The sequence below is a fragment of the Ostrea edulis genome, chromosome 1 (genome assembly GCF_947568905.1).
Source record: "Ostrea edulis chromosome 1, xbOstEdul1.1, whole genome shotgun sequence".
Classification (NCBI taxonomy): Eukaryota; Metazoa; Mollusca; class Bivalvia; order Ostreida; family Ostreidae; genus Ostrea; species Ostrea edulis.
Window position 1 is genome coordinate 81,032,227 of NC_079164.1, and position 27,957 is coordinate 81,060,183.

Below are 27,957 nucleotides of genomic sequence, written 5' to 3' on the forward strand. Positions count from 1 at the left end.
TGGTCCATTACTTTTTAGCTTCTTCTCCAGAACCACTGGGCCAATCATAACCAAACTTGGTCAAAAGCATCCTTGGTTGAAGGACTTTCAAGTTTGTTCAAATGAAGACCCATGCCCCTTTCAAAGGGGAGATAATCACAAAAATGCAAAAACAGGGTGGGGTCATTTAAAAATCTTCTTTTCAAGAACCACTGGACCAGAAGAGCTGAAATTTACATGAAAGCTTCCTGACATAGTACAGATTCAAGTTTGTTAAAATCATGGCCCCCGGGGGTTGGATGGGGCCACAATAGGGGATCAAAGTTTTATATACAAATATATAAGGAAAATCTTTAAAAATCTTCTTCTCAAAAACTACCAGGCCAGGAAATTTACATGAAAGCTTCCTGACATAGTGCAGATTTAAGTTTGTTAAAATCATGGCCCCTGGGGGTAATATGAGGCGACAATAGGGGATCAAGTTTTACATACAAATATATAGGGAAATTCTTTAAAAATCTTCTTAAAAACTACTGGGCCAGGAAAGTGGAAATTTACATGAAAGCTTTGATATAGTGTTGATTCAAGTTTTTTAAAATAATGACCCCCGGGAGTAAGATGAGGCAACAAATTAATAGGGGATCAAAGTTTCACATACAAATATAGGGAAAATCTTGAAAAATCTTCTTCTCAAGAATCATTGAGCCAGAAAAGCTGATATTTACATGAAAGCTTCCTGATATAGTGCAGGTTCAAGTTTGTGACATTCATGACCCCTGGGGTTAGGATGGGGCCATGATAAGGGATCAAAGTTTTACATAACTAATTAATAAACAGAAAAAAATCTTTAAAAATTTTCTCCTTAAGAACCATTGGGCTAAAGAAGTTTACATTTGCACAAAAGCTTCCTGACATAGTGCAGATTGAAGTTTGTAAAAATCATGGTCCCCGGGGGTAAGATGGGGCCACAGTACTAGGGGATCAAAATTAAAAATCACTGGCCAGGTAAGTTTACATTTACATGAAAGCTTCATGACATAGTGCAGATACAATTTTGTAAAAATCATGACCCCCGGGAGTAGGTTGGGGCCTCAATAGGGATCAAAGTTTTACATGCGATTAGGAAATTTTTTTTAAAAATATGAGCCAAGGTGACTAAGGTGAGCGGCGTGGCCCATGGGCTTCTTGTTATTTCCTTTTTGTTAACAGTAATAAACAAATTTCAACGAAAACAATTTTAAATATTCATGTCTATACAGTATCAATGAACTATGGTCAACAAGTTGCGTAGAACTATTGTTAAGGAGGGAAGGGTATACCTTTCCCTCAGCTTTTGTCTCCCTAGCTCTTTTTTCTCCACTCATCCCACCTGCACCCCTTCTCTCCATTTCCCCACCTCATTTTTACCCTTTGACCTGTTTGTACATGTCATATTATGTCAACTACAAATTAAAAAAAAATCTTAATGGATAGATTGATTAACTTTTTTTTTTTCACTTCATCAGAATAAATCTAATCAAGGCGAATATGACATTGTACGAGTTACTTGTATTTCTAAATCTATTCTTGTTGCTGATTGGCTAAATTTGAATAAGCGCGATTATTTAAAGAAAGATGGCGATGTCAATCAAGGTAGGTTCTTTTCGAGGCATTTAGACCGCTATGTTTTACTAATAAGCGACAGTAGATAAATTGTTACAATGTAATTATATTTTTGATCCAAGTTATTTTGTATTTCTGATGTCAAACCTTAATAAGTCTGAATGATGATGAAGATTCCACTTGGACAAGTCAATATTGATGTATTAGCCTAGCCTATCTCGGGCATGCAAATTGCAATGAATTAATCTTATCTAGCTTATGTCTAATAATGCATCTTACCAAATAAACATTTAAAAGAGACCGTAGCTAAGTGCAGAGCTATATAATGTAAGAATAGTTTTAGATGCTTTTTAAAATGTGATTTCGCGGAATTTTCCAGAAATAAACAACTAAACAAGAAACCATCGCCATGTCAAAGAGATTTTCCGAGGAAGTGGACAGCGAAGAGGAAGAGATTCCTTTCAAAATTAGAAAGAACTTGACATTCGAGTTTGAAAGGCGAGAGGAGGATCATTTGCAAGTTTTTCTAAGAATCAGACCATTCACTGATGCGGAGGAGGAACAAAATGAAAACCAGGCAAGCTTATTATGTTTAAACACTGACACAAGAGTTACTCTATTAATGTGTTGATATTCATATTTAATATTTATACAATTTAATATATAGAGAGAGTTGAGCAACATTTATCCAGACACTTTGGTTCCGAGTCTGTATTATAAATGAAGCGTGCATATAACTGGGGCCATCATTAAAAAAAAAATTGATGTACCCACATTTTTCAAGTCGGGTAGGTAGGTCGGTAAATTGATTTATTTTTTTTTTATTTTTTATGTCATGAAAATCAGATTTACAAATTTACTGATGTTTTCATTAAACACAGCGCTGCCAGACAGAATAGAACATTCATTTTGTACACATTGTATATAATACACGTAAATCTTCCAATATCTCCTGAAATTTTCTCAGGATGTTTTGTATTCGTCACGGATGAGGACCTCTACAGTTGTTAATATTAAATAAATTAACACCCCTTTTTATTACCACTGATCGATTATTCTATTTGTGGTTTGACATTCATAATAGTAATCACTTAAACACATTAATGTGATCCGTGAATTGCATGATGACAGCAGTTTATAATAAGTTTTAATATTGCCCAATGTAATTTTAATGCCGACTTCCCCGCATCGTTAAATTTGTTGTGACGATCATGTTCCATTCGTGTGTCTCAGTTTAAGAGCAAGTAAAAGTGTCTTTCACCTATAAATCGTCATCACATTTAAATAATCACATATAAAAAATTTATGCGTTCTGTTTAAAAAATATAGACCATCAATTTGAACGCAGACTCGTGGTCTGCCATAATTTTGTTGCGTTATCCATCCTGATTTTTTATTTAAGTAACATAGCTTTCAAACGTTTGTACACAAATATGATCAGGCCTCGACGTGGGAGTTCGTAGCTTCTTTGATAACAAAAATTAGGTAAAACAACTAGTCCAAATAAAAAAAATGGCATCAAGTTTAAAACTAATTCGAAGAATGTCTACTTTCCATGGAGCAAAAAAAAAAAATTTCCAAGTGTGGAAAAAATGATTGGGTCGGGGCAAATTTCACGGGTCGGTCGGAGTACATCAAACAAATCAATTTTTATTTTAAGCCTGGATAACTTGATTTTTATATAAACCAACACACTTACTTTGTAGATGCACTGTAATTTATTATTCATTTACATTCAATTGTTTGGAAGTCCATTTTTCCCCCAATAAAATATGCAGTATTGAAGGCATGAGCTATCTTTTCCTTCTGATTTTCATTCAGCGGTTTTTTTCCCCCTTATATAACTGGTACCGATAAACGATACCATTCCCAATGCCAAAAACCATTGATTTTTCCCAATTTTGAGACTAAAAATTCCCAATTCCCTTGCCGAAAAATAGACCGCTGACATTGTAATTTACTTAAGTCTAAAACATACGCGTTAACTAAAATGTTCACTTCCGGTATTAAATCGAAAGTACATAAATCATGGCAGTGCGTGTTTTGTACAGCTACGACAATTCTAAAAACGAGCCTACGACGATTCCTTATGTCTCACAACAGAAAATATTACGGTAAAAAGTTTATAAAGAGATGAATACTTGTTTTGTTCTCTTTTTTTTTTTTTTCTTATAGTTGAAATCATATGCCTTTACATTAGAAAATTCCCAATGTTTTCGATTTTGATGCTATTTTTTCCCAATTGAATGGGTACCAGTACCAGTGGGTAGAAAAAAACAGCTGTCATTTAATTTTTAGTTGGATGTGTCAAGGCCCCTACAAGCCTGAAGGGGTGATTGCATTGCATCCGTATCGTTGGCTTATATTAGGCATTCACTAGCTCATGTGTTGATTTCAACAGTGTAAGAACAAACAACTATACTAGATTTCTCTTTCATATTCAATATCATACTTTTTAGTTGAAATATGAGACTTGCTTGACTTGTTGTTTAATAGCATCAACCGGAAAATTATTTGTGCCTGTCAGTGTGACAAATCGACCCCTTTTTTTTCATATTTCCTGCATGGTATACAGAAAATAAGATTTTCATTGCTGTCATAATGTTCCAAATTGTGATCATCTTTCCACTTGGAATAAAATTCCCTCTTCTGTTCATTGAAAATTCCACAAAAAGCACCTCCTAAACGAAAGAGCTCGTATTTCGAAACTGGCGTATCATATTCCATCCCTTACTTCTGCATAGAGGCTTGTGTTTAAGGATATGCAATATTTCAAAAGTGATATAATAATTAATTTATATCTTGGCTAGAAAAATTTGGCATTATGGTAAGTTTATGCATATTTAATGAATGTTTTCCGTGTTGTAGGGATGCTTGGAAGTTGAAGGACAGCACAATGTGCTGACACACGCTCCAAAGACCTCACACTCCTACAAAAACTGTGCTCATGGCCTTCAGAAGATGACAAACAAGTACACCTTCTCCAAGATTTACGGCCAGGATACAACCCAGAAAGAGTTTTTCAATGGAACTATGTTAGGAATTGTCAAAAACTTCATCGATGGACAAAACTGTTTAGTTTTTTCCTATGGGGTCACTAGCTCTGGAAAGACCTACACCATTCAAGGTATGCATGAATTGATATATAATCGTTAGTGATGAAACATTTGTTGCCGACAATCAATTGTCGCGCAAACACAAATCCACAATAAACGAGTCAACTATGTATGCATTTTAATTTTAATTTGTGAAAAGGAAGAAGAGTTCCAATATTAGTTAGCAACTTTACTTAAAACCATAAGATATTTTATTCTTAACTAAAATAACTGTAAAGAGTTTACAAGCAATTTTGAACTGCGTGATGACATCATCTCTATTTTTATTTCTAATAAGTCGTGGTCGGAGGTGGTGTTTTGCAACATCTACTCGATGTTAATTTGTGTAAAGTTATGTTTCGGATAAATAGATATAAAATGAATTCATTTTCATTAAAAAACAGTTTCTTTGAATTAAATAAAAGAAAGTGTTTATCAAATTAATATAAACAGCAATTTTTCGGTATTGATGTATGTGCTGGAATGTCTCTATCTTTAAATCCGACTTCTCGTTTTCAAGGAAAGATGTCCCAAGAGAAAAAGGGAAAAGATTAGGGCTGTTCCATTAAAACATATGAGGTACCCGGGGAAGGCACTTTAAAATTTGGGTAACCACCCATAGAAGCATAAAAATGTAATGAGGGACCACTCACAGAAGCAATTTTAGATAGTGCGGCACCACCCATAGAAGTGAAATAAATGTGAAATACACTTTTTCTTTAAATTCAATATGTATGAATGACTATTTATAACCCCTGAATAGAGGTCTATTTTCAGATGTTCCCAAGCATGATAGTAAAGAGAAGAGTATCTTGGGTGTCATCACCATTCAAATAACTGGCCATCAATGAAGCTTGATCATAGAACCATCAATTTATTTTATCAAGACTGTCTTTCTTAAACATGATGAACTAAATTAATTTTATAAGTCTACCTGTTCATAAAAAGTCTAGTGTTGTAAATGTTAAAAAACAACTATTAAGTTTTAGAATTGACTAGTATTTTGAGTATTAAAAAACAAGAAAATGTTTCTCTTTACGTAAATAAAATGATATTCTACGTTTCTTAGTCAATATATAAATTTACAACCTGCAACTTAAGATTTGTGAGGCTCTATTCTACCGTTTTCAACAATTTCGATTAATTCCAATTTCTCGATTCATGTTTGATGTACTGAAGTTTCAACTTCCGATTGTCAAGTCATTTGCATATATATGTCATATAAAGTAGTATTTACATCAATGGACAAGTATGGAGGCGAAAGCTATTTCGTCTGTATTGAAAAGGTTTGAATTTAATATCAAGTTAAAAACCGAACAGCAGAGTGTAAATTCTTTCTGCAACAATATGATTTTTCCTTTCTTTGTCGAAGTGGCTCAAGTAACTACATTTTCGCGCGGATTGTCAATGTTTAGCTTTTTCATTAGATCCACCTACGAGATTTCGCGATAACAAGCATGGCGGAGCAGACGAAGAATTTTGCATGCTGTACATTATATTTAATGAAAAACACCTTTATTAGACATGCCCGAGCACAAAGTTGGTACTCCTTTTAGTGTAAACAACATTTGGGACTAATACACAGAGTTTATTATCGGGTTATTCATAAAATTATTTTGCACCATTACGGAGATCCTATGGAATTGTAGCCTCATCCCGAAAACGTCAGAATAAAAAAAATGGATAGGGCTACATTATTGCAGCTAGAAAAAAAATCAAAAACCGTTTCAATGGACCACGAGCACGTTTCGTTTTCCATTTTGGACAAGGGAGATAATCCTAATTTCCGGTCGCTATAATTTTAGAGTCAAACTGGAAACGATAACCGGATCGCGGAACCTCATCGACCGAGATAAAATGAAGACAGAAAACGGCGTTTGTTTCACATTCTACTTTCAACCCTTCCCTTCTCTTGTTGCATTCCTCTCAGTTTCGGTAAAAAATAAAGATTTTATCAAAACAACTACCCACAGATGCAGTTTCCTGGCAGTAGGTACCCACCATATATGCAATTTTCTACCAATGACAAGCACCCATAGATTTTTTTTTAATTGCCGTCCCCGGGAACCTCATATGTTTTAATGGAACAGCCCTTAGGAAGAAACAAAGCAGGGCTTATGAAATAGAAAAAAAAAATTTTAAAACCCTGTTGAAGTCATTTTACTCTAAATAGACTAAAGTATTTCCGTGCCAGGTAGAATTTAAAGAAACAGAAAATGTGTTTGAAAATAAAAGCATCAAATTAAATGATGAGACTAAAAAAAACTTAGTTCAAACTTAATGTTTGTCATTTGAATTTTAAGTATTTAAATATGGAGAAACTATCAGTTTTTTTCTGGAAAGTTGGTCAGGGCTAGTGGATGTAAGGTCAGATCTAGTAAAAATCATTTGAAGTAGTCTGACTGGTCTAGTGCTCCAAAAAGTAAACACAAATTTACTGGACTTTGGTCTTCGGGTCAGTGGCTAATTTTGAAGACTGCTATTAAAAATCTTGTGAGGAACAGCAGTGTGAATGTGACTCAGATGAGCTTTGTAGTCCACAGGCCTCTTGTTTATGTTACAGGTGAGCTTTGTAGTTCACAGGCCTCTTGCTTATGTTCCAGGTGAACCCCGGGATGCTGGCATTCTCCCCCGGGCATTGGATGTGCTCTTCAACAGTATCAGCTGCAAACAACAGTCCGGGTATGACTTGAAGCCAATGATGTTCATGGATGTGGTCAAACTGACAAGGGAAGAGGCCGAAGAAGAAAGGAAGATCAAGGGAAGAACTCTTAAGCTGAGCAATGATGAAGTAAGTTGTGTGTTGTAAATTTTGTTTATTTAGGCTTGTAATATTCTTATACTAAATGTCATGTACATTTGATAACAGTCATTTGTAACCAAAAATAGATAACAAAGGATTACTGATATACAGGGCTAGCAAACCAGATTTACTGTGGACATTTTGTCGTGTAGATTTTATTGTGAAAATTTTCAATTTGCACAGCATGTCAACTTCGAATAATCAGATAACACGTATTATTATACCTCAGTATAAGAATTCTATGCAACGCGTAATCTGTTTGGTCACTTCCCAGGGTTGACAAAACTTCACATCTCCCTCTCAAACATCATATCTCCCTATCATATTTACCCCTTGGGCAGCCTCGTGCAATTTCCATAAATTTAACGTCAAGGTAGACGAAGTGTATTGTGACGTCACAATAAGTCATTCTTATTTCGTAAGGCAGAAACTATGCGGGTCTCTGACACACAGTTGAATCGCATGGTTTTGGTTGATACAAAAACAAGCAAGTAAATTAACATTTAAGGAGAATGGAAATACAAAAACTGGTTGTCATATCACTGTATTTCGTTGTTTGTATCCTCTACCGTAATTCGTTGACGGCGCGGTGTTACCGTTAGTACGATCTCAGCTACATACAATGTATAGATGAGCAGACTCCAATTTGACAATGCACTTTTGTAGTCTTGTTTTGTTTCGGTATAATAAACAATTTATTGCATGAATGTTCGGGAGATATGAAGATTTATTCACCCAAGAAAAATCATATTGCCCTCGGGGAATATGATTTTTCTTGGGTGAATAAATCTTCATATCTCCCTCACTATCATGCAATAAATGTATATTATTTTATTTTAATAATCAGATAACACCTATTATTTTATTGCTCTCAGAATCTAACCAATCGGTTCTTTCGGATTATGAAATTTAACTCTACCATGGTCTGATTTGTCCTTTGCTATCAAGGTGGCTCATTTACATTGCTATGCCTCGGTTGACAATGGTTTTCTCGGGTTGAAAATTTTCAATGTATTTTTTTGTTTGTTTTGTTTTGTTTTGTTTTTTTAATTAAAATGCTCATTTCATAATGAATGCAAATTTCAGAAAATTTCATTTCATAATGCATTCATTTCATACATCAGAAAAATCATGAAATTTCATTTCATAATGCATATCATATCAATATCATATATATATATAACAAGGGATCAAAATTTACATATATATTACAAAGAGTTTCCTATCATAATAAATGTCATTTTTGATTTGACCAATGTTTTTAAGGACAGCATTTTGTGTAAAAAGCTCACATTTTAACTTTTGTCGGAGATTTCTTTCTGACATTGGTTAATTTAATCATCCTACATTTCATCTTATATTTGTACATAATAATAAACGCAATAAAGGCTATTAGATTATTAAAAAACAAAATGTTCAACTACCCTCAACTACATGCAATATTTATATAGTATTATATTTCTGCTTGCCAACAGGGTATGTTAGAAATAGTGCTAGGTGTTGCAACTGCAATTCGATATACTGCTGTTGCAATATATCACAATGTATTGAAAGTACCATTATTTTTTGTAAAATAAAGGGGGGAAACCCAAAAAGTTTTATGTGGTTTTGTGTGTATGTTTTATTATATGCATTTCATTCAACTTTGATAAATGTAAACAAAAACAAAAAACTACTCTAAGGGTTACTAACTGCAATTCTGTAAATCCTAAACAAACTTTGGCAAGAAAGATAGTCTGCATTACTGCATATTAAACGATCGTTTGGTTTTCCTTAAAGCGATTTTATATCGTATCAATTCAAGTGCATTTTATTTGCTACCATTTCCTCACTTTAAGTGGGGCAAGTAACTTTTTATACGCCCGTCTTTAGACGGGACGTATTATGGTACAGCGATGTCTGTCCGTCAGTTCAGGGTTTTCACTTTATAATTTCATTTCCCTTTCACATATCATGCTGAAACTTGCTGTGTAGTTTCATTGTGGGTCACTCTAGATCATACTGCAATTTTGATCCATTTCGACCTTTTTTCCAGGAGTTTTGCCCCTTTATTTGGAAATAATTATTATATGGAGGGTACATAATTTGTCCGTCCTACTCCTCCCACAGTTTTCAAGTGAGGACCATCTTATTTTGTGGAGTGTTTGTATGGGTATTGAAGATGTGCATCTGGGGAAGGATTTTGATTTTCTTCCATTTTTGAAAAAATTACAGGTTGTTGAACTTGGTCCATTTTGAGAAAATCTCTATTTTTAAGCTAAGACCCTTTGTTCATATGAAAGTTTGTCACAGCCTCATGATGGCTGATACTACCTGAAGCAAAGTTATACAAATTATAGCACAAGAAAAACACCCTATGTAAGCATTTCACGGGCGTATTATGTACCGTTTGCGGTACTCTTGTTAAACATTTCATAAAATATCGAACCCAAACCAATATTCTTTTTATAAAAGAATATCAGTAATATGTACTGTAACTTGCTAGATTGGGATTCACTTATGTAAAAAATGTGTGTTGCTCTTCTTCTTGCAGTTTAAATTACTCATTGTTCAAAGGAAATAGTAAAACTTTTTGTCGTTTTTTCACAGGATCCAGATGTAATGAGTTTGCTGGGTGATGATGCATCGGACGCCTCACAGCTAACCAACATCACTTCATGTTCTGAGAGTTCTAACACCTCCTTCATGCCAAATAAGGGTACAGACACCTCAGGATTTAACTAGCTTATTTAATTCTGCTGCAAATGAAAATGTCTTGCATTATAGTCTGTCTCTTCGTGTTTATTCAGTTAAATGAATGGTAATCTGACGCTTTTGTCGCACAGAAATGTTAGGTTAAAGCTCAGAAATGGTAAATACTTTGTGGAGGGGATCAGTAGTAATTATATACACTGAAACTTTTCAATACCTGCTCCCCCAAAATCATCACCACCCCCAAGAAAATGATTAATTTTGAAATTCCTGGCAGAAGTGTTTTGTGTTCCTTGTACAGAAATCATCTTAATTATAAATATCATCAGCCACCACTTAAAACTGGACATTAGTAAGAATCCACAGCTTGAAGTCGTAGTGATTGGAGAATTACTAATATGTGGACATCATGTGGTGCATGAGGAAGTTTGTTCATTTATCAACATGGTTATTTGATATGTGTATTGGAATCATTTACCTACATAGATATTCACAAATCATGCAAATATTCCATAATTTATGAATCCACATAAATCTCAAAAAGTTGTAAAAAACTGCACATAACACTGAAACTCAACATAACACTGAAACTGAACATGATTGTTATTCGACAACAAAATTTAAACATATGGACTAGCTTTCTTATGCGACTAGGTTTTGATGAATTTAAAAGATATGAGAAGTTAAGCAACTACACTGTAGATGTACGGCAAATGAAACCCCTCCTCCTTCTCCCAGGGCTGACAGCAGGCAAAAATTAAGGAGTTTAACTATACCACATCTTTTCTAGAGTCCCTAGAATCTACGGAATCCATTTTGGACATTGAAAACAGAGTCCGCGAGGAGACAAAGGTGGTAGTGGAGGACCAGGGACAGATCCTATTTTCTGTGTGGGTCAGCTTTGCTGAAATTTACAATGAACAAATCTTTGACCTACTACAGCCAATCTCTAAGAAGAAAAATGCCAGAAGACCGGTTCTTCGGCTCAGTGAGGACAGAAATGGTAGTCCTTATATTAAAGGTTAGAATCTTTTACAATCATCAAAAGAGCTTTGGGTTGGGTTGGGAGGTCTTTATTTTTTTAATTGTTCTTTTTATCCATTTCTCTTACAGTGTCTGAATTAGTTGCTTCATTTTAAGACCTGAAGAGGAAAGTAGTCAAATATTAATAATGATCTAAATAGGATATGGGATGGTGTTTTTACTATTTCACAATGTTGACTACCTTTCCCATTTATTATAAAATTGTCTTATTTTGGATGATAGGCTTAAAGGAAGTTTGTGTACAGAATGCTGATGAAGCATACAAGCTTCTGACCATTGGTAAAAGGAATCTACAGACAGCTTGTACAAAACTGAATCATCAGTCTTCCAGAAGGTCAGTATGATTATATACAATGTAAACAAAATGATCTTACAAGACTGGGACTTGAATGTGTTTTGTGGTATACATCATGAATATGTGATAGATATAAACATTATACATACTGTACATCTTTTGCATTTACAGTCACTGCATATTTAACATCAAGATAATTCGAGTGGTTGACAAGGCCAACCCCAGAATGGCCAGGGTCAGCATGTAAGTAAAAAAAGAATTTTTTCAAAATAATTGACAAGTTTTTCACTGTATTATGTTCATAGTGGAAAAGAACAAAAGTTATTGTCTTATTCAGGTTGAGTTTTTGTGATTTGGCGGGTTCTGAGAGGTCAGCCAAAACGCAGAGTGTTGGAGATCGTCTGAAGGAAGCAGGCAACATAAACACATCTTTGATGACGCTGGGTCGATGTATTGAAATGTTGCGGTACAATCAGAGTCACAAGTAAGTTTGATGACGCTGGGTCGATGTATGAAAATGTTGTGGTACAACCAGAGTTACAAGTAAGTTTGATGACGCTGGGTCGATGTATTGAAATGTGTGGTACAATCAGCAGGGTTTGAAGTTAACTTTTTATGTCACCAGTCCAACCGGACTGATGGAGTATAATTTCAACTGGTCCGCAGAAAAATTTACCAGGGGGGGTATATAGGAATCACTCTGTCTGTCTGTGCAGATTCGTGTCCGGGCCATAACTTCTTTGCTCTTTGACACAGGCATACCATAGTTGACACATGAGTGTATCACCATGAGACGATGTGTCATGTACCTTCATGACCTCCATATGACCTTGATCTCAAGGTCAAAATTAAAGGTTTTTACAATGGATTTGTGTCAGGGCCATGACTTCTTTGTTCTTTGACATAGGCATACCATATTTGACACATGAGTGTATCACCATGAGATGCTGTGTCAGGTACCTTCATGACCTCTATATGACCTTGAACTTTGACCTCAAGGTCAAAATTGATTATTTGACATAGTCATACCATAAGACATGGGTGTATCACCATGAGACTGTGTCATGTACATTCATGACCTTTTTATGACCTTGACCTTTGATCTTAAGGTCAAAATTATAGGTTTAAGCCATGGATTTGTGTTTGGACTATATTTTCCATTTTCTTCTACAAAGGCATACCATATTTTTACACTCAGGAAAGAGGTAATTTATACCTATTAACAACACCCTTTGGGAGATTGGGGTAAGCGGGGGGTATTCTTAGTGAGCATTGCTCACAGTACCTCTTGTTGTAACAGTAGATACTATCAGAGCTGAGGTAAACAAAGTTTTATGAAGTGTAAACTCTGAAGCAACCTAGCTTATTAACCAATCAGAAGACTTGATTAATATTGAATATGTGTATTAGATTAGAATTATTTTATTATAAACTGGTACTTAAAAAATACATGCAAGTGTGCATGTATTAAATGTGTTGTTGTCTTTTGTTGTAGAGAAAATCCAAAGATAATCCCCTTCAGAGACAGCAAATTGACACGTCTCTTCCAGAATTTTTTCTGTGGACAAGGACGAGTCAATATGATTGTGAATGTGAACCAGTGTGCCAGTATGTTTGATGAGACACATTATGTGTTCAAGTTCTCAGCAATTGCCAAACAGGTACGTAAACTACAGGGAAAGAAATGAAAAGAGAAAACTGCAGTGATGTAGAGAGTTTCCCCAACGATTTATTATACCCCCCGCAACAAGTGGGGGGGGGGGGGTATACTGGAATCGGGTTGTCCGTCTGTAGACGCAATGGTTTCCGGGCTCTAAAGCATTATCCTTTCCACCTACCATCACCATATCATATATATATGGACTACCCATAGGATGAAGATGTTCCCTATCGATTTTGGGGTCAAAGGTCAAGTGCACTGGACATCGAAATAGCAATATGGTTTCCGGGCTCTAAAGCGTTATCCTTTCCACCTATTGTCACCATATCATACATATGGACTACCCATGGGATAAAGATGTTCCCTATCGATTTTGGGGTCCAAAGGTCAAGCGCACTGGACATCGAAGTAGCAATATGGTTTCCGGGCTATAAAGCGTTATCCTTTCCACCTACAGTCACCATATCATACATATGGACTACCCATGGGATGAAAATGTTCCCTATCGATTTTGAAGGTCAAAGGTCAAGCGCACTGGACATCGAAGTAGCAATATGGTTTCCGGGCTATAAAGCGTTATCCTTTCCACCTACAGTCACCATATCATACATATGGACTACCCATGGGATGAAGATGTTCCCTATCGATTTTGGGGTCAAAGGTCACGTGCACTGGACATCGAAGTAGCAATATGGTTCGGTTTGTCATGCCATTTGTTTTTTACACTCAGAAAAGAGGTAGTTTATACCTATTACCAACACCCTTTGGGAGATTGGGGTAAGCGGGGGGTATTCTTAGTGAGCATTGCTCACAGTACCTCTTGTTTTAATTTGTTTACCTTCATTTTTTAAAACTGTACATCACACTTTGATGCTGTCAATGTTTTTCTTTAATGACTCAAGTATTAAGGTATTCAATATATAACAAAAGGAGATTGAACAATTTTGAATGATTTGAATCAAGATAAATGTTTTGTTATTAAATAATGCTGAAAGTGAAATGGGTCACATTTGCATGATAGGTAAATGATTAGTTTCTTTTCTATGTTGTTTACGTGTTGGCAGTTCTACTAGGCAATGTTGGAGACAATTTTTTAATTATTATATAATTATTCAAGCTATTATCTCAGTTACCTATACTTACCCGTTTTCATAACACAAATTAAATTTAGATTCATTATTCTTTTTTATTATAGATATATGTATTATGACTGAGGATACTTTTATGGATCGAAATACTAGTATCAGATTTACTTATGATAAAAGTCACCTAAACAGCAAAAAGGCAATATTTCACAATGTTCTAAAAATGGTTTGGTTTATGTAAGATTGACAAATACATGTATTGCTGTTCTCTCACAGGTGGTTATTACACAAAAGGCAGAACTGAAAACTAGAGTTCTTCATTCAGCTAAGAAGGCAGTGGCAGACAGTAAGAAAAGGGCTGTTTCTATCAGCTGGGCAACTCCAGGTAAAAGACATGAAATCGTTATATTAAGATTGAGGAACATTAATTGACAAGATTGGAAATATACAGCGTTCATGAATGTCATCTGCTACAGTCAAAACACTTTACATCACAAACGAAAAGTGCAGGTATGATTCCAGCGGATGACCATGAAAATATTGGATTGATATTGTAGTTTTCGAATCCACTTGAATATGTAAATAAATGAAATTTTGAAAGTTTTCACTTATGAAGTTGTACTAACACTCCACAGGCCAAATGAAGGAAATGATCAGTGTAGCAGAACAAGGAACCAGCATTCCCCTCCCAGGGTGTAATGATGATGAGGAGGATTTAGAGGAAGAAGACTTGGATGTGGACGTAAGTTTTCTGACCCTGTATTGGCATTGGATAGTTCAGGTCACATGATGATTTCATCCTTGCTCACAGATCTGTGGTGTAACTACAGGGTGTAGACAAAACTGCCACCCAGAATGTGGATTGTGTTTCTGCATCTGGGCTGATGACCTGCTGAATTAAAGTGATAGTTTAACTCATATATGCTGAGTACAGATAAAATAAATTTATGGGTACTATGGTGTGAAATTTTTTATGAAGAAAGACAAACATTGATACAGTGAAAACTAAGCATGCTTGATGGTTGTTCAAGGTAGCAGTTGGCAATTCATTTTTAATTTAAAGTGAATTAACATGTACATGTATAAATGTAGTCTATGGAGTTAATAATCCTGGGATTGCCATCTTTACCTCGCACTAACCCTTTACATCAGTGACTATCAAAGTTGGGCTCGTTCTGATTGTTTCCACAAAAGAGTGGGACCCAATGAGAATGCGGCTCTATTTATAACAACGCGAAGCAACAAGAGATTCAAATAAAAACGTGTATTGACACCTACAGTTATGGCTTTTTCAATCCTTTAAGCAATATTGTCTTAAGCAAAAAGGTTTCCAAACTTGATCTACTATCAATAAACGTAATTAATGGTGTAAATATTACAATTGCGCATGTTTATTGATAAAGAAGTATGAGATCGCGTCATTTGTATCCATGTACATGTTAACCATAACAAGGTGCAGTGATTTCATTGGATGTTTTATTTATAGTGGATTGCGTAATGGTCTAATGAGCCCAACTTTTATATAGCAACTGATGTCAAGGGTTAGTGCGAGGTTACGAATCAATAACCCTTGACTTGTGAAGATGGGATTGCATACTTTGGGGAAATGTATTTGAGCATTTACTGTACATTTCAACAACAACAAAATTAGTCTAAATTCTGTGTCACAATTTTTGATCTAATTATTTTTTTTTTTCTCTTCTAATTCTTGTGAATACAGAATTGAATGGCTGTAATACACTGAGAGAGAGAGAAAAACAGTAATTTTTGGCTGAATCTTGTTAAATAATTTTTTCATACTTATTTGGTCTAGAATGAATTGCCTGATTAATAGATAAAACATGTTCTCATAAGATTGTACTGTAGAGCAGTTTTGGATATGAGAATTCGGAAGTGTAAACTGATCATCCCAAAAGAATATAAGGTTTACTGTTTTACTATGTATAGTAGATTGTAGATAACCAGTAGTTATACTACAATGTCAGTTCCTTTACAGGAACTCTTGGAAACAATAAAAGACTTACAATCTAAACTACTGAAAGAAAGACGAGAGAAGCTTCAGCTGGAGATGAAAATCCGTGAGGAAGTGTGCAGTGAGATGAAGAAACAGCTGGTGGAGATTGAAGATGACTGCAGGTTAGTGTTATAGAATACTTTATACCATGTGATGATCAATCTACAACTTCATTGTATCACAGTTTAGCTGTTATTTCATGTGATGTACATCTGTATGTTATAAAGGCAGCACTTATCATTTTCTGTAAACATCTTGGACTATGCAAGAAAAAATTTTTTTTGCCATATGTTGCTTTCTTCTGAATGCATTGAAATTAATTTTCATTCCATTTTGAATTCACCTTAAACTATTTATTATTTTATTTAGGGTTATAGATAAATTTGAATTTGCTAATTGAGAATGAGGGGTTGGTAAACTCCCAGTATATTAGTTGTATTTTACCGGATAATTAATATTAGAATGATACATATCTATATGTTCACCATTAAGGGGTGTTCTCTTTAGAGAAGTGGACAGGAATAGCCTACATCCCTTTCCTTTTGCAAACCCTGTTTTGATTCTGGAAAACGTGTAAATGCCAGAACTGGTGACGTTTTACGCTTCGATTGACGTTTCTACTCAAATATGCCTAGATTTACATATTACAGACAAGTATTTCCACAACTTTATAATGCATGTATCTGTCACAAGGAAATCAACACTTACTGTTAATACATTTTCACGTGTCCCTAGTCCCAGGTTTGAATTCTATGTTTATCACTATTAGCAGTGGGGAAAAAATCATACCTCTGAAGTTGGAATATTTGGAAAAAATATTAAACACCCGTTTCGCTTCTCGTAAAGCTTTTTGACATTTCATTTTTATTCAAACATGTTTCCCTCTAGATATCAACAAGAATAATCTTTTTAGTTAAAACGGAAAAGCTTTTCGAGAACCAAAATGCATGTTTATTAATTTTTCCAAATTATCTGACTGCGAATGTTTAAATTTTTTCTACCACTAATAAAGATAAACGCCTAATTCAAACCTGGGACTAGGGACATGTGAAAGTGGATTAACAGAAAGTAAGTGTTTATAACCTGCTGTGAAATTCAGATTATGATAATTCAAGGGTTTTCATGAAAATGATATTGACAATCTTTGATCAGTCAATTATAGACATCGAAATAGATGTACATGTAGATTGAGAGCATAGGTGGGAAGCAGAAGATGATCTTGGACCCTTGATCATAAAGTGGAACTACCTTATAATGCTTTAGTTCACTCAGGTGACCTATTGCTTTTTGTCTGCATCTGTTGCTGTCCATCATGTCTTAACAATTGAATATTTTTATTCCAATTCTTTTCAAATTTTAGGGTAAGGAGACAAATTGTAAATTTCAAGACTCCTGAACCCCCCAGGACCTTGAGGGCAGTGCAAAAACTGCCAAATATTGACCAATTTTCAAAAAATCTTCTCCTTTTTTTGTTGTTGTTGTTAGATTGAACTACCTCTTTGTGCCTGTACTTTATAAATTACTGCACGGTACTCTTTCCTTTAATTAATATCTCAAAAAGTTTAATTTCTGGTCTTTGGCAGAGAAAAAACTGTCATAAATTTTTTGTAACAGTGACACTGAGGTTGGATGGCCCCTCATGGCATATTCTCATCAAAGCATCCATCATATGGGAATTTTAGGTATCATTTTGGGAAAAACACCTGCTTTTTAGCATTGGGAATGGGGCCGAATTTCGGCCCTCTACAGACCCTAAAAAAATCCCTGGACTGTGTAAAATAACCTATGTGCATTATTGTTCAAATATTGTATTTCGATTATGCCCCTGACTGGTTAAAAAAGGAAATCATTTTTAATAATATTAAAGGCCGGCAATTGGGTATAAAAGCAGCCAATCGGTGAAAATGGTGGAATATATGAATTTTCTGGTCACATTCAGGTTGTAACACTTATTTTGCAAAAATAAAGATTAAGCTGTTGTACTGAAATTTTAAAATGGGTATGCTTGTTCCCCTCATAACTGTGCATATATTGGCCATATCTATTTTAGATATAAATTCTCATGAAGTTTTAATTTTGGCCTAAAAAATCTGAAGCAGGGCTAAATTTGTATTTCAAACTAGAGATTGGCAGTTTGTGGGTGTGATTATCTTTTGTTATTGTTTACACCGGATGTTGACTCACATATTGCACGAGCATGCTTGTCTAGTTCTAGATAAGGGGGGTTGCACCAAAGGAAACATGTAATCAAATCACTGTATAACGTGGAAAAAAAGTACTTACTCATATATCGTTGGTAAATCCAGATTTTATTTTTTAATTATATATAATCACATTCCTTTAAAAAATTTGTTAACTTTATAAAAATAACTCATTAGGACTGTTCAGTCTGATCGCTGTTTCAGAGTTTTGCAGGATTGCTGGTACCTTTTCTAGAATAATGTCAAGCATGATGTTTGCCTGATTAAGCAACAATCTCCTTGATCAACCATCACTTTAAAATTACTCTCAATCTGGACTCTTATGTGTGAACATTACAATGTCAAAAGAGACAATCACAGATAATAGGTCTCCAAATATCATAATGGACAAAGTGTTTCTTAATAATCCTTCAATGCACATGTCCTCCATTGCACAGCTACAATTTCCCCCCAAATTCTTCTCATAATTGAAAGGTACCAAGAGGAAAATCATAAGTATTATTATATCATATATACCAATATTTTGCGTATATTATCGAAAAACTACATGTTTTAAAAGACATGGATAAAACAATGATGAATTCATTTTGTAATTCCTAGGGTGAAGTTTTGTTAAAGTAAAAACCTATCCTTTCAGTGCCTCACAGATCCAGCAGAGTGGTAGAAAAATGCGGGAAAACTTTAGTTTATTTTGATAAATCATGCCAGTCTCCCTGTTCAAAACATCGTCTGCTACAGAGCACGTGTAGAGTCAAGCATCAAACTGCTGCTTATTCTGATAACACTGCTAAGCCCTGCCCTCTTGCCATATACATGTATGCTTAATTGCTGTAGGGGTGTAAATTTTTCTAGGTTACTCCCGGCCTTTAAAGTTAAAAAAAAAAATATGCAGCAGGCAGGCAGTCTTTAGCATGGTAAGGATGAAAAGTTTTACAATTTCATTTTACAGTGAACGTATCCGACAAAATGAAGAGGCCACTGAGGAAATGTATGAGAAAAGAATTCAAATTCTTATGGATGCTTATGAAAATCAGGGAAAGAAGCAAAATGATTTCATGACAGATGAGGAGGATGAATGGGTCTCCAGTATTCTCTTTTATCAGGAGAAAATGAGGAATAAGGTAGATAGATTGTTGAATGTACATAGAACACACACACATGTATATAAATTTTCAATAATTACTTTGTACAAATTTTCATCATTTTATTTAGAAATCAAAACATTTCATATAAATAATTTTTTAGAACAGAACTGTAGTTTATTTTATTTAAGACACACCTAACCTGAAATTCTTAAGAATCCCAAAATGATGCATTCTAAATTCCATTGATAATCTTGTGGATTTTGTTTTGAAGTGACTAGTTTTATACTGTGGATCCTTAGATATTCGGAAACTTCAGCCTTCGGATAATTTTTCTTGAGAATGGATTTTTTTCAATGTTATTTTGTCTCATTTATCCAGTCTTTCTTTACCACAAAATGCATTTCGCTATAATTTGGTCATTTATCTGGACAGTAATCTTTAATTGATCTTTCATCTCATTTTTGAGTTGAAGCTTTCCTAACCCAGGTGTTAATAATGGTTATAAATCACTAGCCTCGTTCTGTTTTTTATAAAACAACCACCTCACTCACTGCAAAGTTCATTGTAGGGTGTGTTGTGCATGATTTTCTCTTTGTCTTGATGTGTGTCAAATTGTTTTTCTGTTTTTTGTATTCTTTAGACAAAATATTTATACAGTTAGAGCAGTAACATCGATAATAATGGTTTACCTATTGCTATTCATAGAACTGACTCTAGAGTTTCATAATGATCATTCTTTATACACAGTATTTTACATACCAATCAGATTGTTACGACATGTCCCTTGAATTTGTAATCTGATGACATAATACTACATTCAATCAAAACTTGCATCAAATTTATGTGATCTCGCATGGGATGATTAGCGTTAGAGCAGTTCATGTTAGCTTTAAGCAAGGATAAGCATTACAAGTGTTTAATGGAAGGGGCTCAAATGACAGCTTTCTTGGGTAACTTCAAAGCAGTACCAGATATATGATTGCTTATCAATTGGTGTTGGGAAAGTTCAGTCACTAGAAATTAGCTTGGACAATTGCTATGGTGGTCATATAAACGGTGTTGCATCAATTTAAGTCTGCTATTCTCTAGCTACTGTGTGTACAAAGCCAACCAAGAGAGTAAGCATCACCAAACAATATCAATAATTTATACATACAGTCTTCACAAAAAACTTTGTGAAGCACAGGCCCTTCGGGCTTCCCAGTATAATAATTTTGCAAGCCCGAACAATATTTTAATGGCCCAAAATATTTTGTTCTAATTTGACCACATGTCATTTGCAAGGTGTGGCATGCTGATTCTACACTATAGATACATGTATGTTCTACTGTAGGAAAATACACAACTGACATTAAAAAGATTACATATCTTATTTTATTTTTCAACATATTAATCTCGCAGACGACATCAGCAGCTCATGTTCAGAATCTACTTTGTTTTGCACCATGTACAAAACATTTAGTTTTCTCCAGAATTAAATCTTAGCAAAGGCCCACCCTCAGTCCAATGGGGCATGGATTTTCGTTCTCTTTTCTCCTTGTACGACCGGTTTTTTTAATTTGGATCTGATGGTTGTGATTGCGAAATACGCTTGTGAGGTTTTGAATTTCACGGACGAGCCCCGGGGCCTCCCTACACGGGCACTGGAAGTTAATGTAAATATATAGTATGTGCATGTATTTTTTATACATGCACATACTATATATATACATTAACTTCCAGTGCCTGTGCCTCATTATACTTCAGAAAAGGCAGCATGGTTGATCGTTTTTCGATGCGAAAGTCTGAGTCAATCTCATGCTTTATTTGTAATATATACAACACATACAATAAAACATTTACAGGCCCACCGGACCCCTGGGTTAAACATTTTTTGAAGCCCGATCCCGATTTTACTGGCATCGGGCCACCGGTTAACGTCGAAGACTGTACATACAATACTTACACACAGTGTACATGTACAGTGTATGTAAGTTTAATTATAGTAGTGTAGTTTGCATTGTACATTTGTGTTGTGTAATACTGCTTAATGTAATTTCACCCTTCTAGAATTATGTGTTCAATCTTATATTTGATTTTTATGCCCCCAAGATCGAAGATCGGGGAGCATATTGTTTTTGTCCTGTCTGTCATTTTGTAATTCTGTCATTCTGTCTGAAACTTTAACCTTGGTAATAAGTTTTGAACAGTAAGAGATAAAGCTTTGATATTTCACATGAGTATTCCTTGTGACAGAGACCTTTCCGTGGGTACCAACATTTTTGACCCCTTGACCTTGGAGTTTGACCTACTTTTTGAAAACTTTAACCTTGCAAATACCTATTGAACAGTAAGTGATAGAGCTTTGATATTTCACATGAGTATTCCTTGTGACAAGACCTTTCCGTGGGTACCAACATTTTTGACCCTTGACCTTGGAATTTGAACTACTTTTTGAAAACTTTAACCTTGCTAATACCTTTTGAACAGTAAGTGATAGAGCTTTGATATTTCACATGAGTATTCCTTGTGACAAGACCTTTCCGTGGGTACCAACATTTCTGACCCTGTGACCTTGACCTTGGAGTTTGACCTACTTTTTGAAAACTTGAACCTTGCTAATAACTTTTGAACAGTAAGTGATAGAGCTTTGATATTTCATATGAGTATTCCTTGTTACACGATCTTTCCGTTGGTATTGAACCTTTTGACCTTGACATTTGACCTACTTTAAAAAAAAAAATTTACATTGTTCATAACTTCTAAATGGTAAATATTAGAGCTTTCATATTGTACATGAGCATTTCTTTTGACAAGATCTTTCTACTGGTACCAAGATAGTTGCCCTTGTGACCTTGGCCATTATCAGGGGCATTTGTGTTTCACAAACACATCTTGTTAATTATTTTATGGTTAACAAAAATTTTTTACAATAACTTTTGAAAACGACTGCAATCAAAGTCTATGTTCCTGCCATGCATAAATCTTGTTAAATCTTTGACTTTGCAAAATCTTATGACGTCACAGGAGGGTGGAACTACGGTAATGTTTAAATTTAGGTGTAAATGCTTATTTTTATTCAAACAAGTGTTATGAAGCAAAGCTAGTGCATATAAAAGTATTTAATACAAAAACGTATTAATGCAGCATTCTTCGGCATTGGTATGGAAGGTCATATACTATCGTCGGAACCCATGGGTTTTCTCTCCGTTAAACTGCATTCAACGCAGTTTAACGGAGGGAAAACCTGTGGGTTCCGACAATGGTCATATACAGTATATATGTATAGCAAAAATCAAGGCAATCCAGATGCTTCACTTATCTGGATGATTTGACAGGAAACCAAAGTATCCGGATGAATTAAGCTCCACTGGAATTTATACATGAGGTATTCTACAAATCACTATTGTTGCTGCTTCCACCCAACTAGTGTTACTCAGTCCTGTTTGTGCATGTTCATGTATTAAAGGTCTAATGTGAGGTTTCAAAACATTTTCAGGAGAAAGATGCAGAAATTGTACAACTCAAGAAAGAATTGAAGGAGGTTAAACTTGAACAGGTATCATAAAAGTAATTTAAGAATGGATTCTTTTCATCATTCAGATACATGTAAATCAGAAGATATTTCTATATTAGGTGTGCATAAATTTTCTTCAAGTATGAAAGATGTATGTGATGTAATAACTTGCAGTTGTAACATATAATGTTAAGATGAGGCGTGGGGAACTTGAAATTATTGAGGACTGTATTTTCAATGGAATCAACGGCATAGTTAAAAATCATTTTATTCCGTCGTTAAAAATACTGACTTTTTAAAAACCAATTCACAGCAAAAAATATTTTCTTTAATGAGAATGTGTTGGAACTTGTTTACCAAGTTGTAAACAATTCAATTTAGATGTCCTTCCCTATGTCTTTAAAAAAAAAAGAATAATGAATTGAGAAAGTCATTTCTCCTTTTTATATGGTCTGACGCTCTCCTTAACTTCTGTCATGTTGCATTTCTTTACAACGGTGTTATTTTATGAAAAACTCTAGGCAGAAGAAGTATGATAGAAATAGTGATCAGGAGACAAAAATCTTCCAATGTTTGTAATAAGATTATCAGAGGGAATTCGTTCCATCTTATTGAATTTTCTGGTGTTTATTATGTCTGCTTTGCAAAATGACAGAAATATGTTCAATCATAGTGCTTATGCTGGAAATTAGGGTAAAATTTGTAATAAATCACTAAGTATATACAATTGATGCCTGCTGTAATGGAATTTGAAGATCTTTTGGTTAAAAGATTGTGACCTTGGACTAACCATGACATAAAATTTGTTGAATTGATTCCTGTTTTCAAACACATATTCACATCACTGATTGTAATTGTCCATAAACAGTGTTTGATGAGAGATCAAGCAACTACCTGCCGATCTTCTGAGGATATAGGAGATTCTGTTCTACTGGAAACTCTGACCAAACAGTTGGATGAAATCAAGACCATTCTCAAAGAAAAGGTATATGAAGTACACTTTTGTACAGTCTAAAGTTCCTTCATCTTTGTTTTGAAAGCAGTGTTTTATCCAGCTTTAGATGTTAATATCCACTTGATATATAAGGGGAATTTTTGAGGATGCAGATTTGAGATCCCTAGGAGAAGGGAGGGTAGGGCTGTATATTGAAATAAAAATTTCAATACAATGCCAGAGCTCCAGATAATTTTTTACCACAAAGAGTATTTACCCCCTGATTTTCAAATCAATGAGTATTTTGCTTTTCAGAAGAAGTCAAAATAATATTTTGTAATTTACTGATTATCTTTGCTGTTTTGCCGCTAATACAGAATTGGATCGTAATCATGTGACTGGGTGTCTGACATACTAAATTTCAATACCTCAATGATAATAGGTAATTTGTATTTATATTATACTACATGTATCACAAGTATGCATTACTTTGGGGTGTAAAGCGTATTTAAATTCGCTAATGCGTAATTGTACGCATGAATTTCAACTTAAAATGCGTATCTGGTCAAATTAAACGAGTATTTACGCTGATACGCATCTTATCTTGAGCTCTGAATACAATCTTCTGTGCATCAATATTCAATACAATAAATATGTTGTTTGTTTTTTATTTGAAATGTAACGCATCGTATAGTGTTTGTGTCAGTCTTTCTTTGAGAGATATACCACTACCCCAAAATGAACATTTGAATTAATATCAAATAATTTAATTCTTGAGGAACGCAAGTTATTTTTGTATAACCTGGATTTGAATTAATATCAAATAAATTAAAAATGTCTTGATCTTCAAAATAGCAGTAATTCATGATTGTTGACTATATTTTTCACTTTCACTTAAAGTTTCTGTCAGTGCACAGGGACTAAGCCCGTTTTGGGCCCGAACTCTGTAATACCATAGATATAGAAAGGGGTCTAACTCTGACCCAGATAAAAAAAAAAATACCCACTTTTTATCTGGGTCAGAGTTAGACCCCTTTCTATATTTATGGTAACACAAAGTCTATAGGAACTCTTCAATATCAAGAGATAAACAATTACACTATGGGAGCATTCATTTGAACAGAAAATACAGTGATTGTTTATTGTTTTGGAATTTACACACCAAAACAGTAAGCAATGCAGTACTCATAATCATAGAAAGTTTTGTATTAGATCCTCATTATCTATGAATATAGAGGGAAACAGCTACTGTTGCAAGTTATCTATTCTAATTTCACCAGGATGACGAAATTAAGGAACTGAATGAAATGTTAACGGAGGCAGGAGAGACATTTCAGGCCAAGGAAAAAGAGATTCAGGATCTGAAAAACTTGATGGAAAAAGACAAGACTGAACATGAGCAACAGGTGAGTAGTAGGTATAATAAATTGTCTGATCGTAATTACTTCTCTTGTTCACTTATTTGGCTTCACGGAGATCTTTATAATATCATTGCATTGTTCTGACAAATAATCATTGAGTGTTTTGGGCTGATCAGCTTCTTGCTCGATGATTTGTAGTGTAGCATGGTTAGGAATAGCAGGGTTATGGTGAACATTAGGAATAGCTGGGTTATGGTGAACGTTAGGGTTTGCAGTGTAGCAGGGTTATGATGAACGTTAGGAATAGCTGGGTTATGGTGAAGGTTTGGGTTTGCAGTGTAGCAGGGTTATGATGAACGTTAGGAATAGCAGGGTTATGATGAACGTTAGGGTTTGCAGTGTAGCAGGGTTATGATGAACGTTAGGCATAGCTGGGTTATGGTGAAGGTTTGGGTTTGCAGTGTAGCAGGGTTATGATGAACGTTAGGAATAGCAGGGTTATGATGAACGTTAGGAATAGCAGGGTTATAGTGAAGGTTAGGAATAGCTGGGTTATGATGAACGTTAGGAATAGCTGGGTTATGGTGAAGGTTTGGGTTTGCAGTGTAGCAGGGTTATGATGAACGTTAGGAATAGCAGGGTTATGATGAACGTTAGGAATAGCAGGGTTATAGTGAAGGTTAGGAATAGCTGGGTTATGGTGAACGTTAGGAATAGCTGGGTTATGGTGAACGTTAGGAATAGCTGGGTTATAGTGAAGGTTAGGAATAGCAGGGTTATAGTGAAGGTTAGGAATAGCTGGGTTATGGTGAACGTTAGGAATAGCTGGGTTATGGTGAACGTTAGGAATAGCTGGGTTATAGTGAAGGTTAGGAATAGCAGGGTTATAGTGAAGGTTAGGAATAGCTGGGTTATAGTGAAGGTTAGGAATAGCAGGGTTATGATGAACGTTAGGAATAGCTGGGTTATAGTGAAGGTTAGGATTTGCAGATTGTTTAAGATGTCGATAATATAAACAATGTAAAGAGGCACAGTGTCTACTCAGTGTCGTCCAGCATTGTGATGTCAACAACTTAAACACTAAGCGAAATAAGAGAACACGGTGGTGACACAATTATGATGTGAACATGAGGTACAATATTGACACTTGGTTAACTCTTAAATTGTCCAACACTGATGTTAACAATGTAAACAAGATAAGAAAATGCAATGTTGACATGATGTCACGTCAATTTCCTCAAACATTGCGATATCACAGGTGTTGATTCAGATTGGATAAGTGATAAACGATGCAGGAACAGTGTCGATTCTGTCATCTATTGCAATGTTGATAGTTTAATAAAACGGCGTACCCTGGGCATACCTCCACAGATGCTAACAAATGATGTATTCATTTGTTATTCCAATCATAAGTCCATGTATAAATTTTCTGTAGAGCAGATTGTCTTTACACAATAGCTGATTTTACACCAAAGGTCATGATATGGGGTCACCAGAACATAGTCCTTCCTTCAGTGTAAGTGAGTGTGTCAAATGATTTACAGTATTTAATTTCAGTATGTCTAGATTGGATAAAACACTGGCCTTTTGTGCTGTGTTTGCATTTAATAGTGAGTGGTTTTGTAGGGTTTAACAGTGCAGCTGTGGTAGACTTGTATTGTGACATCTTGCAGCAGTCACTAATTAATGTTTTGTCATAGGTTTAGAATATATGCCACATTGAGCTTCACATTCAGGTGTCAATTTCATCTTCCAGTGAAAAATATCACTCAAATGTATTAAAATATTGAGCAATTGATATTTTCAGATGATGGAGTTGGGGAAAGCTCTGACTGAAAGCCAGAAGACCCTTGAGATGGCAGACCAAAAGATAAAATCTCGTGATGATGCCCTAGAGGTGACAAGGAAAACTTTACAAGGTACTAGGAGACTGTCGTCTGTTATTCCGACTGATGCTCCTTCTAGTTCAGAAGTGGTCAAGTTTCCTTTCAACAGGCCTAAGAGGGGCTTTAGTTTACTTAGGCCGGGAAGCCGGAGTGATGAAGTGGCGTGCCACAATCAGGTTTTGAAAGTGGTTCTTACTCCTGTTCAAAACAAGTTTACTATGAAGCACACAAAAACTAGCCTACTTAGACTGCAGAACTCTCCTGCAAAAGACCCAACACGTGGCAGGGAGTGTGTCAAAAACAAGGAAAATGCTGCTCTGCTGAAAAAGAGACAAGCTGTGGAAGAGGCAGAGGTTTCTCTGAAAAAGAGACGGAAGATTGGTTCTTCTGATGAAAAGAAGGGTCCATCTTCCAAATTACGAAAGAGAAAATCTGCCACTAAGGGAAAGCGAAAATCACTGGCAAAATATAATTTAAGGGTTAGAAATTAGTGTCTTGTCACGAGGGGTTACATTTATTTATAGGATAACTGTTTGTGCCATTCTGTTATTTTATCTTTCTGAATCTTGTTTTATGCATGTTAAACAAGGAAGTTTTAGAAGTGCATGTACAGTGTATATGTTAGTATGCTTAATTTTCAAGTATTTTACTGAACCTGGGTTCAAGATGAATATTATATAAAATTTAAAAGTGTTGCTGCTGATAGTATTTTGTAAACTGAATGAG

General features: G+C 35.0%; 2 protein-coding genes across 2 annotated transcripts in view; one reads left to right on the forward strand and one right to left on the reverse strand.

The window, feature by feature from the left end:
- Window positions 1-27,957, reverse strand: part of LOC130054058 (uncharacterized) — a 1,204,346-nt gene that overhangs the window by 959,550 nt on the left and 216,839 nt on the right. The gene's annotated exons all lie outside the window — the stretch shown is intronic.
- Window positions 1,991-27,722, forward strand: LOC125679152 (kinesin-like protein KIF20A). Its single transcript, XM_056144611.1, has 16 exons — window positions 1,991-2,158; window positions 4,450-4,708; window positions 7,280-7,467; window positions 10,069-10,177; window positions 10,961-11,191; window positions 11,437-11,548; window positions 11,847-11,993; window positions 13,005-13,170; window positions 14,531-14,639; window positions 14,890-14,996; window positions 16,251-16,390; window positions 19,419-19,590; window positions 23,033-23,092; window positions 23,919-24,035; window positions 25,265-25,390; window positions 27,153-27,722. The coding sequence occupies exons 1-16, from the start codon at window positions 1,991-1,993 to the stop codon at window positions 27,720-27,722; spliced, it is 2,781 nt and encodes a 926-aa protein (XP_056000586.1).

Coding starts and splice junctions, on each gene's coding strand:
- LOC125679152 (XM_056144611.1), top strand. CDS start 1,991: ATGTCAAAGAGATTTTCCGAGGAAGTGGACAGCGAAGAGGAAGAGATT. Junction 10,178..10,960: donor CTCCTTCATGCCAAATAAGG/GTACAGACACCT, acceptor CATCTTTTCTAG/AGTCCCTAGAATCTACGGAA. Junction 25,391..27,152: donor AGACTGAACATGAGCAACAG/GTGAGTAGTAGG, acceptor TGATATTTTCAG/ATGATGGAGTTGGGGAAAGC.